Below are 16,575 nucleotides of genomic sequence, written 5' to 3' on the forward strand. Positions count from 1 at the left end.
TTATTGAATAAGTTGTCCTCAATAGGCCTGAGCTCTGACGCCTGTTCATGGTTTCATGATTATCTTAGTGACAGAACTCAGGCCATCGTTGTCACGGTTTCGGCCGAGGCTGCTCCTCCTCCTGATTCGGGCAGGCTTCGGCGGTCGTCGTCCCCGGAGTACTAGCTGCCACCGATCTATGTTTCATGTTCGTTTGGTTTTGTCTTGATGTTGTACACCTGTGTCTTGTTAGTCCTCGTTAGTGTCCTATTTAGTTCTCGTTGTGTGTGTTTGTCTTTGTGTGTGATTGCTCTTCTGTTTCGTGTTGGAGCTACGTACTTCCCTCCAGTGTTTTGGAGAGGTTTTTCGCACATGTTAGTGCGCCGTTTGTTTGACGCCTGTGTGCGCCATTATTTCGCCTTCGGGCTTATTGTGCTTATTTTCTACGTGAATATTGCACTAAAGTCTTTTGGACTGAGCTTCTGCGTCCTGCGCTTGATTCATGCACCACACCCACCTTCAGCACCCCTTGACAGAATCACACACCCAAATGGAATCAGCAGGATCTGCAGTTACGCCTGAGTCGCACGAGGAGCATGTTCGCGGCCAAGATGACCAGATACGACAACTGGGGACCGCTCTACAGGACGTCATCAACACCCTGCACCGATGGGAGGCCAGCGGGGTAGCCACACCTCCACCTACCCTGCCAACCCCATCGGCCGGTCCACCAGTCCCAGGTCCGGAACCCAGGGGGATTCGGCTCTCGCTCCCGAGGGCGTATGACGGAACAGCTGCCGGGTGTCAGGGGTTCCTCCTGCAGGTGGAGCTCTACCTGGCCACTGTACACCCGGTGCCCTCGGGACACGAGAGCGTTTCCGCCCTCATCTCCTGTCTCACGGGCAAGGCGTTGGAGTGGGCTAACGCCGAGTGGAGGAAGATGGACGCCAACACCATCTCCTACGCCGAGTTCTCCCGCCGCTTCAAGGCCATCCACCTGAGGGCAAAGCGGCGGGGGAGCGTCTAGTCCACCTGAGACAGGGGAGGAGGAGCGCACAGGCGTTTGCTCTAGAGTTCCGGACTCTAGCGGCGGACGCAGGGTGGAATGAACGGGCCCTCATCGACCATTTTCGATGTAGCCTACGGGAGGACGTTCAACGTGAGTTGGCCTGCAGGGATACCCATCTCACATTCGACCAGTTGGTCGATATGTCCATCCGTCTGGACACCCTGCTGGCCACCCGTGGACGTCCCGAGGGGGGTCCGTCCATTCCGCCCTCCGGCACCTCCGAGCCGAGCCCTATGGAGCTCGGGGGTGCCGGCGCTAGAGAAAGGAGGAGGAGGAGCCCGAGGGGGCCTGTCTCCTGCACCAAGTGCGGTCGTGGAGGGCACACTGCGGCCAGGTGCTGGGGAGGGTTCTCCGGGGGAGAAGACAACAGGCCACGCACTGGGGGGGCCTCCCAGGTGAGTAGACGTCCCACTTACCCAGAGCTTTCTGTTGCGCACTTTTGTATACCTGTGTGTTTTCCACAGGTTGCACCTCATTCCCAGCATAAGGCGCTAGTAGATTCAGGCGCAGCTGGGAATTTTGTTGATCGGAAGTTTTGTTTAGATTTAGGGATCCCTCTCCTACCTGTTGACAAACCTTTTCCCGTTCATGCCTTAGATAGCCGCCCGTTGGGGTCGGGGTTGATTAGGGAGATCACAGCACCACTTAGGATGTGTGCGCAGGGGGGTCATGAAGAGACTATACAGCTGTATCTGATCGACTCTCCTGCGTACCCAGTGGTGCTGGGAATTCCCTGGTTAAGCACCCATAACCCTGCTATTTCGTGGCAACAGAGGGCTCTCGATGGGTGGTCTGCTCAGTGCGAGGGGCGATGTCTGGGTGTTTCCGTGGGGGCGACTTCGGTGGAAAGTCCAAACCAAGTGCCCGCACTGCACATTCCGCCTGAATATGGGGATTTAGCTCTCGTGTTTAGTAAAACTAGGGCGACGCAGTTGCCTCCTCATAGACAGGGGGATTGTGCGATTGATCTCCAGGCAGGAGCAGCGCTCCCACGGAGCCACGTGTATCCTTTGTCTCAAGAGGAGAGAAAAGCTATGGAGACTTACATAGCCGAATCTTTGAGACAGGGATACATTCGGCCCTCCACTTCTCCCGCCTCCTCGAGTTTCTTTTTTGTGAAGAAGAAAGATTACCGTGGTCTCAATCAGATTACTGTGAAATACAGTTATCCACTCCCTCTGATTGCGACCATGACAGAGTCATTGCATGGAGCGCGGTTTTTCACAAAATTGGATCTCAGGAGCGCGTATAACTTGGTGCGCATTAGGGAGGGCGACGAATGGAAGACAGCGTTTAGTACCACGTCAGGTCATTTCGAATATCTCGTCATGCCATATGGGTTGATGAATGCTCCATCAGTCTTCCAATCCTTCGTAGATTACATTTTCCGGGATATGCAGGGACAAGGGGTGGTCGTGTACATTGATGATATTCTGGTGTACTCGTCTACCCGAGCATATAACCCTGGTGCGTCGTGTATTGAGGAGGCTGTTGGAGCACGACCTATATGTCAAGGCAGAGAAATGTCTGTTTTTCCAGGAGTCGGTCTCCTTTTTGGGTTATCGGTTGTCCGCGTCAGGGGTGAGAATGGAGGTGGATCGTGTGTCCGCTGTGCGTAATTGGCAAACTCCAACCACTGTAAAAGAGGTGCAGCAGTTCTTGGGCTTTGCGAATTACTACCGGAGGTTTATCCGGGGTTTTGGACAGGTGGCAGCTCCCATCACGTCCCTTCTGAAAGGGGGTCCGGTGCGCCTGCAGTGGTCAGCTGATGCGGACAGGGCCTTTAGGAGACTGAAGGACCTGTTTACTTCGGCTCCGGTGCTGGCGCATCCGGATCCCGCATTACCCTTTCAGGTTGAGGTAGACGCGTCTGAGGCTGGTATAGGGGCCGTTCTCTCTCAACGGTCCGGCACGCCACCTAAACTCCGCCCCTGTGCTTTTTACTCAAAAAAGCTCAGCCCGGCGGAGCGTAACTATGACGTTGGGGACAGGGAGCTGTTAGCTGTAGTTCAAGCCCTTAAGGTGTGGAGGCATTGGCTTGAGGGGGCTCAACACCCTTTCCTCATTTTGACTGACCATCGGAACCTGGAGTACATCCGGGCAGCGAGGAGACTGAACCCTCGCCAGGCTCGATGGAGTATGTTTCTCACCAGGTTCGTATTTAAAATCACGTACATCCCTGGGTCCCAGAATGGTAAGGCAGATGCGCTGTCCCGGCGGTATGACACGGAGGAGAGGTCCGTTGAGCCCACTCCCATACTACCGGAGTCTTGCCTTGTGGCACCGGTGGTGTGGGAGGTCGATGCCGAAATCGAGCGAGCGTTGCGTACCGACCCCAGCCCTCCACAGTGTCCTGAGGGTCGGAAGTACGTTCCGCTCGAGATTCGGGATCGACTCATTTACTGGGCTCACACGTCACCCTCCTCTGGACATCCGGGTATTGGCCGGACAGTGCATTGCCTTAGCACTAAATACTGGTGGCCCACTTTGGCTAGGGATGTGAGGGTTTATGTCTCCTCCTGTTCGGTGTGCGCCCAGTGTAAGGCGCCCCGACATCTGCCCAGGGGTAAGTTACAACCCCTGCCCGTTCCACAACGACCATGGTCCCACCTCTCGGTGGATTTTTTGACAGACCTTCCCCTCTCTCAGGGGAATACCACCATCCTGGTCGTTGTGGACCGGTTCTCTAAGGCCTGTCGCCTTCTCCCTATGTCGGGTCTTCCTACTGCCCTACAGACCGCTGAGGCCCTATTTACCCACGTCTTCCGGCATTACGGGGTACCCGAGGATATAGTGTCTGATCGAGGCCCCCAGTTTACCTCCCGTGTTTGGAGAGCGTTCATGGAGCGTTTGGGGGTCTCGGTTAGCCTTACCTCAGGGTACCACCCGGAGAGTAACGGGCAGGTAGAACGTGTCAACCAGGATGTGGGTAGGTTTCTGAGGTCGTATTGCCAGGGCCGGCCGGAGGAGTGGGCACGGTACATTCCCTGGGCCGAGATGGCCCAGAACTCTCTCTGCCACTCCTCTACCAACCTAACCCCCTTCCAATGTGTGTTAGGTTACCAGCCGGTTCTGGCACCTTGGCAGCAGAGCCAGATCGAGGCCCCTGCGGTGGATGATTGGATGAGGCGCTCGGAAGAGACGTGGAACGCTGCCCACGTCCACCTGCAGCAAACCTTTTCCCGTTCATGCCTTAGATAGCCGCCCGTTGGGGTCGGGGTTGATTAGGGAGATCACAGCACCACTTAGGATGTGTGCGCAGGGGGGTCATGAAGAGACTATACGCGTATAACTTGGTGCGCAGCGGGCCGTCCTTCGTCACAAGGCGAGCGCCGATCTCCACCGCAGTGAGGGGCCGGTGTACGCACCCGGAGATCGAGTCTGGCTCTCTACCAGAAACCTACCCCTCCGCCTGCCCTGCCGGAAGCTGGGTCGGCGGTTTGTGGGGCCCTTTAAAGTCCTGAGAAGATTGAACGAGGTGTGTTATAAGTTACATCTACCTGTTGAGTATAAGAATATTAATCCCTCGTTCCATGTGTCTCTTCTCAGGCCGGTGGTAGCTGGTCCACTCCAGGACAATGAGATAGGGGAGACTCCTCCGCCCCCACTGGACATCGAGGGGGCTCCGGCGTACACCGTTCGGTCCATCTTGGACTCAAGACGCCGGATGGGGGGTCTCCAGTATCTCGTGGATTGGGAGGGGTACGGCCCGGAGGAGCGGTGCTGGGTGCCGCGGAGGGACATCCTAGACCCATCTCTCCTGTCGGAGTTCCACCGGGACCATCCCGCGCGCCCTGCTCCGCGTCCTCCTGGTCGTCCCCGAGGCCGGGGTCGGCGCACGGCTGGGGCCGCGCGTCAAGGGGGGGGTACTGTCACGGTTTCGGCCGAGGCTGCTCCTCCTCCTGGTTCGGGCAGGCTTCGGGGGTTGTCGTCCCCGGAGTACTAGCTGCCACCGATCTATGTTTCATGTTCGTTTGGTTTTGTCTTGATGTTGTACACCTGTGTCTTGTTAGTCCTCGTTAGTGTCCTATTTAGTTCTCGTTGTGTGTGTTTGTCTTTGTGTGTGATTGCTCTTCTGTTTTGTGTTGGAGCTACGTACTTCCCTCCAGTGTTTTGGAGAGGTTTTTCGCACATGTTAGTGCGCCGTTTGTTTGACGCCTGTGTGCGCCATTATTTCGCCTTCGGGCTTATTGTGCTTATTTTCTACGTGAATATTGCACTAAAGTCTTTTGGACTGAGCTTCTGCGTCCTGCGCTTGATTCATGCACCACACCCACCTTCAGCACCCCTTGACAATCGTGATTGATGGGGTTAAGTCTTAATTTCTTGAAGTGCATACAGGTGTACCACAGAGGTCGATTTTGGGACCTGTTCTCTTCACTATTTATATAAACACCATCTGTTAAAAATGGTAAACTACTTATATATGCAAATTATACTATTTTATACAGTATGCTATTGCCCTGACTGTTGATCTGGCTGTGTCAAAACTACAGTCAGATTGGATAGCTATGCAGGAAAACTACAGTCATATTGGATAGCTATGCAGGAAAACTACAGTCAGATTGGATAGCTATGCAGGAAAACTACAGTCAGATTGGATAGCTATGCAGGAAAACTACAGTCAGATTGTATAGCTATGCAGGAAAACTACAGTCAGATTGGATAGCTATGCAGGAAAACTACAGTCAGATTGGATAGCTATGCAGGAAAACTACAGTCAGATTGGATAGCTATGCAGGAAAACTACAGTCAGATTGTATAGCTATGCAGGAAAACTACAGTCAGATTGTATAGCTATGCAGGAAAACTACAGTCAGATTGGATAGCTATGCAGGAATCCCTGATTTAAAACTTGTGCTTAATACAGGCTAAACGAAATACATGTTGTTTTTAAACTCTCGTAAGAATGTTTCAGATGAGCTACATGTTGACTCATTAGAGATGGTTCTCCAATCGAACGTGTTCCTGTATATAAATACTGAGGCATTTGGGTTGATATGGATTTGACATTTAAAAAACATATAGATGAGCTTTCTCTAAGCAGAAGGAAGCAGATGATTCAGTCCACCTTTTGATCTGTTCCTGATTATGGTGATATTATTTATCAAAGTCCAGCTGCTACTGCTCTTAACCCTTTGGATGCCGTCTACCATAGTGCCCTTCGTTCTGTTACAGGTGACAGTTTGATACTCATCACTGCATCCTGTATCAAAAGGTTGGCTGGACTTCGCTAAAGACCCGTAGATCTCTACATTACTCCCTTTTTGTTTACAAAGGCCCTACTTCATAAATCTGTCTTATCGAACTTTGCTGTTGAAGTATAGACTCCTGAGTTGCCCAACCCGTTACCAGGATTGGTTAACTCCTGAGGTTCCTGTTAACTCCTGAGGTTCCTGTTAACTCCTGAGGTTCCTGTGAACTCCTGAGGTTCCTGTTAACTCCTGAGGTTCCTAGAGACTCCTGGGGTTCCTGTGAACTCCTGAGGTTCCTGTGAACTCCTGAGGTTCCTGTTAACTCCTGAGGTTCATGTGAACTCCTGAGGTTCCTGTGAACTCCTGAGGTTCCTGTTAACTCCTGAGGTTCCTGTTAACTCCTGAGGTTCCTGTTAACTCCTGAGGTTCCTGTTAACTCCTGAGGTTCCTGTGAACTCCTGAGGGTCTCCACCGAGGAGGTAAATCAGCTTATAGTTTTAATGCTCCGTATTGCTGGAATAAAATGTAAAATATATTTCATCTTGATGTTCTGGTGCTGTTCGGGCAATTTGAAGTATTGATTGGGGACTTATTTGTGGAGGAATATAACTGTTTTTCTGGGCGATATGTGATGTTTTATTTGTGCTTACCATGACTGTGTTTTTGTATTTTAATGTATATATATATATATATATATATATATATATATATATATATACTGTATATACTGTATATACTGAGTATATAAAACAGTAAGGATCCCTCCATAATATTCGTCGGAGCATGCTGGCCTATGTTGACTCCAGTGCTTCCCACAGTTGTGTCGAGTTGGTTGGATGTCCTTTGTGTGGTGGACCATTCTTGATACACACGGGAAACTGTTGAGCGTGAAAAACCCAGCAGCGTTGCAGTTCTTGACACATACCTGTGCGCCTGGCACCTACTACCATACCTCGTTCAAAGGCACTTAAATATTTTGTCTTGCCCATTCACCCTCTGAATGGCACACATACCTCTTTAAGGAATACCTGGAATAGTATAACAGTAATCCTTCTACCCCCCCCCCCCCCAAAAAAAAAGGAAAAAAAAGTGGTAGTCCCACTGGCTATCCTAAGTTGAATGCACCGAAGTGGATTTAACAAGTGACATCAATAAGGGATCATAGCTTTCCCTTGGATTCACCTGGTCAGTCTATGTCATATACTCAGGGTATATATTTTTTGTATAATGTGTATGTTTATATTGTATTATACAGGACGCATTTGGATAAGAGACCTATGGTCTCAATATGTCTTCCTTGTTAAAATAAAGGTTAAATACATATTTAGAAAATAAAAAGTCCAGTACTTACTCTGCCAGCGCCCTGACAGAGGTCTCCCTCTCGGTGGTGATGCGGTAGTACGGTCCCTGTCTGGTGAACACTAGGTACTTGACCAGCCCTTTACTGAAGCCAGCCTGCATGGCCTGACTACTGCCCCCTACAGCTGTGGAGGCAAACTGCAGCCCCTCCCTGGGGTAGAGGAGGATAGCATAGGAGGCAGTCTCAGCTGACGCTATCACCAGCTGGAAGCTGTTCCTCTGTTGAAAAGAGAGATTACGAGAGAGACTTTCAACACGGTTACATTGTTAGGATTCAAACGCAAGAATGTCACTCACTGTTTCCGCTTGCTCTTTGGGGTCAAGGTCGGGCTACTCTAAAGCACTTTGTAACCTCTCTTTCCACATTAATAAATTTACTTGATTGATTGATTGATTGATTGATTGACTGGTAAATTCTGATCTCACCTGTTTCTCCAGTCCGTCTCCTCTGCTGTGGCCATGGTGTTGCCTGGAGACAACGTCTACCCAGGTGACGACCACAGAGTGTTCCGGCTCCACCTAGTAAAAACAGGTAACAGCTACTTTAATTTCATTCATTGCTTATGACCTACAGTATGTATTTTGTTTATAGTGTTTTAGTGGAATATTTTTACAATGTAAATTGTATTCGCAATTCAGCTCATTGCCAGTTGTACAATGTCTTGGTTAAAGTAAAACAAATGTTTCTCTCTCTCTCTCTCTCTCCATTATCTTTCCCTCTGTCCATTCTTTCTCTCTCTCACCTCATCGTCCTCTGGAAAAGCCCTGTTGATCTGGTCCGCAGCCTGCCGCAGGGTGGCTGGGCTGGCGTCCTGCCGGTAGTACACCTTACCCACGCCGTCACCAGTATCCAGGTCGCCGTGCAGGACCGCGATCATGCCGAACCCGGCGGGCATCTTACCGAGGTATGTGGACTCAGCGCTAGGCTCTGCCATGGCAACGAACCCATTGGTGTTGATCTGAAATGTAAAACAAACACAAACTGTCAATCAGCAAAAACACGGGTTGACTGGATATTATGTGAGGCTTCATGTGTTGTTGGTGGTGCGTCTTTGTCAGTTTAGCTTGGGATAAAATGCTGCCCTCGACAATCTGCCGCACTTGGTGGCCACCTAAACCTGTATGATGGGCGGGCCGGCCCTGGTCAGCAGCATGAGAGGATAACAGCCCTTTAGGACACACCCAGGGTCTGAAATAGCAGAGTGTCTGAGGAGAGGTCAATAACAGCCCTTTAGGACCCACCCAGGGTCTGAAACAGCAGAGTGTCTGAGGAGAGGTCAATAACAGCCCTTTAGGACACACCCAGGGTCTGAAACAGCAGAGTGTCTGAGGAGAGGTCAATAACAGCCCTTTAGGACACACCCAGGGTCTGAAATAGCAGAGTGTCTGAGGAGAGGCCAATAACAGCCCTTTAGGACTCACCCAGGGTCTGAAACAGCAGAGTGTCTGAGGAGAGGTCAATAACAGCCCTTTAGGACACACCCAGGGTCTGAAACAGCAGAGTGTCTGAGGAGAGGTCAATAACAGCCCTTTAGGACACACCCAGGGTCTGAAATAGCAGAGTGTCTGAGGAGAGGCCAATAACAGCCCTTTAGGACTCACCCAGGGTCTGAAACAGCAGAGTGTCTGAGGAGAGGTCAATAACAGCCCTGTAGGACCCACCCAGGGTCTGAAATAGCAGAGTGTCTGAGGAGAGGCCAATAACAGCCCTTTAGGACTCACCCAGGGTCTAAAACAGCAGAGTGTCTGAGGAGAGGTCAATAACAGCCCTGTAGGACCCACCCAGGGTCTGAAACAGCAGAGTGTCTGAGGAGAGGTCAATAACAGCCCTGTAGGACCCACCCAGGGTCTGAAATAGCAGAGTGTCTGAGGAGAGGTCAATAACAGCCCTGTAGGACTCACTTTGATCTGTATTCCATTATCTTATCAGTCAGCTGCTCTGACCTAGTAAACTACTAATGAACTAACAGTCAGCTGCTACTAGTGAAAGTAGAAGTCACCCAGTAAAATACTACTTGAGTAAAAGTCTAAAGGTATTTGGTTTTAAATATACTTCAGTATCAAAAGTAAAAATCATTTCAAATTCCTTATATTAAGCAAACCAGACGGCACCATTTTCAGTATTTTATTTATTTATTTACGGATAGCCACTCATTCACAGACGAAGCATTTTTGTTTAGTGAGTCCACCAGATCAGATGACCAGGGATGTTGTCTTGATAAGTGTGCGAATTGGACAATATTCCTGTCCTGCTAAGTATTCAAAATGTAACAAGTGCTTTTGGGTGTCAGGGAACATTTATGGAGCAAAAAGTATATTTTCTTTAGGAATGTAGTGAAGTAAAAGCAAAAGTTGTCAAATCTATAAATAGTAAAGTATTACTTAAGTAGTACTTTAAAGTATTTGTACTTAAGTACTTTAAAACACTAAGGCTGTTGGTCAGCCCAGGAGACATCCCGAAAATCGGTTTTCCCGAACAGTTTGGGCTAGAAACTAACATGGAAAGCTGAGACATTATGAAAAGCTGAGACTCACGAACACGATGATGTTCTAAGTTTCTACGTTTTGCTCTAAGACCCCCAGAAGCTACATGCGACTCGTCTGAAGTTGGGACCGCAGATCTGCCAACTTCCTGTCTGTAGCGTCCAAACGGTTTGGCCTGCACACTAATATGACCCCTCCGTTGAAAGGTGAGACTCTCACGAACACATTTTGTTGTTTTGCTGTACGACACCTCTAGTCCCGTGTAGCTCAGTTGGTAGAGCATGGCGTTTGCAACGCCAGGGTTGTGGGTTCGATTCCCACGGGGGTCTGGATAAGAGCGTCTGCTAAATGACTTAAATGTAAATGACCCCCACAAGACCCACAAGACTCATCTGAAGGGAACCTCATACTGGGCTGAAAAATGAACGGAAGTGAGTAGGGCATTTCCACGTCAAATGTATATGGTCATTACACAGTATATATATATTTTTACTAATGTATACATTCCTGAGTGTTCAGATATAGGACAGACACTTCAAAACATACTTCCTTTTGATTTATTTTTGGACTGTCTGTCTGTATCTTTTATTTATTTATATGGGCTATAAGCAGTAAGGACAAATGCAATTTCATCAAATAATGTAAAAAAAATATTTTTTACACCTTCAGGGGTCATAAAAATCTGAATCAAATAGCTAAACGATCCATAGTATGACCATTTTAAAACAATGAAATGTGTTTAATATGTGTTGGCTAGAGAAGTACAACCCCTCAAGGTTTATGCTCTCAGGGGTTAAAGCCTCTGATATTCACCTGAATGACCCAGTTATCATTCACATGTCTCTAACGATATCAATCTATTGAGATGCTTTTGTTTCATGTTTTCATGGTCCTAATTCCTCGTGTGTGTGTGTGTGTGTGTGTGTGTGTGTGTGTGTGTGTGTGTGTGTGTGTGTGCGGCTGGTCGGCTGGTCCTCTAGCAGGCTGGTTAATTGACTGAGCTCAAAGGCAGCATGCAGAATAACATTTGGCTCAGAGTTCCTCTATTGTGCTGCAAAAACAAAACAGCTCTTTATTCTCACAGGGTTCTGCTGTTCATAACAGAGTCGCTGCATCCATGATGGCCTGCTCTAGTTGTGTTGTATTATGTGGACCCTGGTTCTGATGTGGACAGGCTATCAGAGCCCACACCAGGGGGTTGGTAGTGCTGGGGTTATTATTGGGTCATTATTTCCTAATTTTACATTTTCGTTTTAGTCATTTAGCAGACGCTCTTATCCAGAGCGACTTACAGGAGCAATTAGGGTTAAGTGCCTTGCTCAAGGGCACATCGACAGATTATTCACCCAGTCGGCTCGGGGATTAGAACCAGCGACCTTTCGGTTACTGGCACAACGCTCTTAACCCCTAAGCTGCCTGCTGCCGCTTTGGGCCCACCCACCTTGCTGGCAAAATATTTTTTGTGGCCCCCCCTCTTGACAGCGGAGAGAAAATATTGACGTTTTAAAATACATTTCATGCAATTCTACACATTTTGCCGTGGGGCGTAGAGAAAATCTCCAACGCAGCCGTTTTTATCTCAATATCAAATCATTTCTGGGTAACAATTAAGTACCTTACTGTGATTGTTTAACATTAAAATGGTCGACAAGAGACGGAGTTCACAGAAACACGAGATCAGGTGGACAACAAAGAAAGCCCTCTATCAGGTAGGAACTATATTTCTTTGTGAATCTGACATGTGGTTCATGAGGAGAAGATGATTCCAGATGGTTTTGAACATTAGCATTACATTTGCAAAGAATGAGTTGTTAATAGTTTCCTTGTTGTTTAGATATCAGTGTGGTTAATCTTAGGGACATCCATGACGTCCACGGGGCTGTAGTGGAACAGGTTGAGAGCTTCAGGTTCCTTGGTGTCCACATCACCAACAAACTATCATGGTCCAAACACACCAAGACAGTCGTGAAGAGGGCAAGGCAAAGCCTATTCCCTCTCAGGAGACTGAAAATATCTGGTATGGGTCCTCAGATCCTCAAAAAGTTCTACAGCTGCATCATCGAGAGCTTCCTGACTGGTTGCGTCACCACCTGGTATGGCAACTGCTTGGCCTCCGACCGCAAGGCACTACAGAGGGTAGTGCATATGGCCCAGTACATCACTGGGTCCGAGCTCCCTGCCATCCAGGACCTCTATACCAGGCGGTGTCAGAGGAAGGCCCTCAAAATTGTCAAAGACTTCAGCCACCCTAGTCATAGACTGTTCTCTGCTACCACATGGCAAGCGGTACCAGAGCTCCAAGTCTAGGTCCAAAAGGCTTCTCAACAGCTTCTACCCCCAAGCCATAAGACTGCTGAACAATTAATTATGGCTACCTGGACTATTTACATTGGCCCCCCCTTTTTTTACACTGCTGCTACTCTCTGTTTATTATCTATGTATAGTCACTTTACCCCTACCTACATGTACAGTGCCTTCGGAAAGTATTCAGACCCCTTGACTTTTTCCACATTTTTATGTTACAGCCTTATTCTAAAATGCATTAAAAAAATTATAAATCTCCTTAATGAAAAAGCGAAAACAGGTTTTTATAATTTTTGGAGTGACGCTCCTAAAAATCTTGGGGGCCCCCCTAGCTGCCGAGGCCCCCTAGCAGCCGGGCCCCCCTAGCGGCCACCCAGCAGCTGGGCCCCCCTAGCAGCCCCCTAGCAGCCGGGCCCCCCTAGCAGCCCCCTAGCAGCCGGGCCCCCCTAGCGGCCCCCTAGCAGCTGGGCCCCCCTAGCAGCCCCCTAGCAGCCGGGCCCCCCTAGCAGCCCCCTAGCAGCCGGGCCCCCCTAGCAGCCCCCTAGCAGCCCCCTAGCAGCCGGGCCCCCCTAGCAGCCCCCCTAGCAGCCCCCTAGCAGCCGGGCCCCCCTAGCAGCCCCCTAGCAGCCGGGCCCCCCTAGCAGCCCCGCTAGCAGCCCCCTAGCAGCCCCCTAGCAGCCCCCTAGCGGCCCCCTAGCAGCCGGGCCCCCCTAGCAGCCCCCTAGCAGCCGGGCCCCCCTAGCAGCCGAGGCCCCCTAGCAGCCGCTTATGTTGCTTATGCCTAGGGCCGGCCCTACACACACTGGGAACAGGGTGTTAAAGTTAGAGCAGTGTTTTGACCCAGAATGACTTCAGATACACTAGCTGGATACGCTCTGTATTTCCACTGAGGGGGTGTATCGTGTGTGTGTGTGTGTGTGTGTGTGTGTGTGCGCGTGCACGTGGAGGAGGGTTGCAGTCAGATATTTCACAAAAATATTTTTGGCTCTAGGTCAATACCAGCCCTGAGGAACCCGGAGGAATGTTTTGGGGTCACACACACACACATTCCACAATCCAACTGATACAAAGTATTGCAGCAACCTTGTAAATAGCAAAAATTATCTAAACCCTCGACAGGAAGGTTTTCCAATGCCTCGCAAAGAAGGGCACCTATTGGTAGATGGGTAAAAATGTAAAAATCAGACATTGAATATCCCTTTGAGCATAGTGAAGTTATTAATTACTCTTTGGATAGTGCATCAATACACCCAGTCACTACAAAGATTCAGGCATCCTTCCTAACTCAGTTGGCGGAGAGGAAGGAAACCACTCAGGGATTTCACCATGAGGCCAATGGTGACTTTAAAACAGTTACAGAGTTTATTGGCTGTGATAAGAGAACTGAGGATGGATAATTTTTTCTCCAAAACATGCATCCTGTTTGCAACAAGGCACTAAAGTAATACTGCAAATAATGTGGCAAAGCAATTCACTTTATGTCCTGAATAAAAAGTGTTATGTTTGGGGCAAATCCAATACAACACATTACTGAGTACCAATCCCATTTTTTCAAGCATAGTGGTGGCTGCATCATGTTATGGGGATGGTTGTCATCAGCAAGGACTGGGGAGTTTTTCAGGATAAAAAAATGAACTAAATGGAGCTAAGCACAGGCAAAATACTAGAGGAAAACCTGGTTCAGTCTGCTTTTCACCAGACACTGGGAGATTAATTACCTTTCAGAAGGACAATAACCTAAAACACAAGGCCAAATCTACACTGGAGTTGCTTACCAAGAAGACAGTGAATGTTCCTGAGAGACCGAGTTACAGTTTTGACTTAAATCTACTTGAGAATCTATGGCAAGATCTCAAAATGGATCTATAGCAATGATCAACAACCAATTTGACCGAGCTTGAAGAATTTTGAAAAAGATAATGGGCAAATGTTGCACAATCCAGGTGTGGAAAGCTCTTAGAGACTGACCCAGAAAGACTGACAGCTGCCAAATGGGCTTCTACAAATTATTGACTCCGGGTTGAATTGACTCAGGGTTGAATACTTGTGTAACTGGATGAGAGAAATTCCTACTGCTTGAGATATTAGACACTAGACATCCATCTACATCCATCTACAGCCACTAGACATCCATCTACAGCCACTAGACATCCATCTACATCCATCTACAGCCACTAGACATCCATCTACAGCCACTAGACATCCATCTACATCCACTAGACATCCATCTACATCCACTAGACATCCATCTACAGCCACTAGACATTCATCTACATCCATCTACAGCCACTAGACATCCATCTACAGCCACTAGACATCCATCTACATCCACTAGACATCCATCTACAGCCACTAGACATCCATCGACATCCATCTACAGCCACCAGACATCCATCTACAGCCACTAGACATCCATCTACAGCCACTAGACATCCATCTACAGCCACTAGACATCCATCTACAGCCACTAGACATCCATCTACAGCCACTAGACATCCATCTACAGCCACTAGACATCCATCTACATCCATCTACAGCCACTAGACATCCATCTACAGCCACTAGACATCCATCTACAGCCACTAGACATCCATCTACAGCCACTAGACATCCATCTACAGCCACTAGACATCCATCTACAGCCACTAGACATCCATCTACAGCCACTAGACATCCATCTACATCCATCTACAGCCACTAGACATCCATCTACAGCCACTAGACATCCATCTACAGCCACTAGACATCCATCTACAGCCACTAGACATCATTCTACAGCCACTAGACATCCATCTACAGCCACTAGACATCCATCTACAGCCACTAGACATCCATCTACAGCCACTAGACATCATTCTACAGCCACTAGACATCCATCTACAGCCACTAGACATCCATCTACAGCCACTAGACATCCATCTACAGCCACTAGACATCCATCTACATCCACTAGATATCCATCTACAGCCACTAGACATCCATCTACAGCCACTAGACATGCATCTACAGCCACTAGACATCCATCTACAGCCACTAGACATCCATCTATAGGCACTAGACATCCATCTACAGGCACTAGACATCCATCTACATCCATCTACAGCCACTAGACATCCATCTACAGCCACTAGACATCCATCTACAGCCACTAGACATCCATCTACATCCATCTACAGCCACTAGACATCCATCTACAGCCACTAGACATCCATCTACATCCATCTACAGCCACTAGACATCCATCTACAGCCACTAGACATCCATGTACAGCCACTAGACATCCATGTACTGCCACTAGACATCCATCTACATCCATCTACAGCCACTAGACATCCATCTACAGCCACTAGACATCCATCTACAGCCACTAGACATCCATCTACAGCCACTAGACATCCATCTACAGCCACTAGACATCCATCTACAGCCACTAGACATCCATCTACAGCCACTAGACATCCAACTACAGCCACTAGACATCCATCTACAGCCACTAGACATCCATCTACAGCCACTAGACATCCATCTACATCCATCTAAAGCCACGAGACATCCATCTACAGCCACGAGACATCCATCTACAGCCACTAGACATCCATCTACATCCATCTACAGCCACGAGACATCCATCTACAGCCACGAGACATCCATCTACAGCCACTAGACATCCATCGACATCCATCTACAGCCACTAGACATCCATCTACAGCCACTAGACATCCATCTACATCCATCTACAGCCACTAGACATCCATCTACAGCCACTAGACATCCATGTACAGCCACTAGACATCCATCTACTGCCACTAGACATCCATCTACATCCATCTACAGCCACTAGACATCCATCTACAGCCACTAGACATCCATCTACAGCCACTAGACATCCATCTACAGCCACTAGACATCCATCTACAGCCACTAGACATCCATCTACAGCCACTAGACATCCATCTACTGCCACTAGACATCCATCTACAACCACTAGACATCCATCTACAATCAATCAATCAATCAATTTTATTTTATATAGCCCTTCTTACATCAGCTAATATCTCGAAGTGCTGTACAGAAACCCAGCCTAAAACCCCAAACAGCTAGTAATGCAGGTGTAGAAGCACGTAATGCAGGTGTCTACAGCCACTAGACATCCATCTACTGCCACTAGACATCCATCTACATCCA

At 48.6% G+C, this 16,575-nt stretch overlaps 1 protein-coding gene across 1 annotated transcript in view; it reads right to left on the reverse strand.

Annotated features, from left to right (window-relative positions):
- The window catches only part of nid1a (nidogen 1a), a gene marked incomplete at its 3' end in the record, with an annotated part of 108,460 nt that overhangs the window by 78,470 nt on the left and 13,415 nt on the right, over window positions 1-16,575 (reverse strand). Inside the window, exons 2-4 of the mRNA XM_084161977.1 lie at window positions 8,346-8,561; window positions 8,029-8,121; window positions 7,595-7,821 (exon numbers count right to left, since the gene is read on the reverse strand). Coding sequence (XP_084018103.1) covers window positions 7,595-7,821; window positions 8,029-8,121; window positions 8,346-8,561 — 536 coding nt within the window. The remainder of the gene's footprint in view (window positions 1-7,594; window positions 7,822-8,028; window positions 8,122-8,345; window positions 8,562-16,575) is intronic.

This window comes from Coregonus lavaretus (assembly GCF_964263955.1).
Source record: "Coregonus lavaretus genome assembly, chromosome: 1".
In the NCBI taxonomy this organism is placed as follows: domain Eukaryota; kingdom Metazoa; phylum Chordata; class Actinopteri; order Salmoniformes; family Salmonidae; genus Coregonus; species Coregonus lavaretus.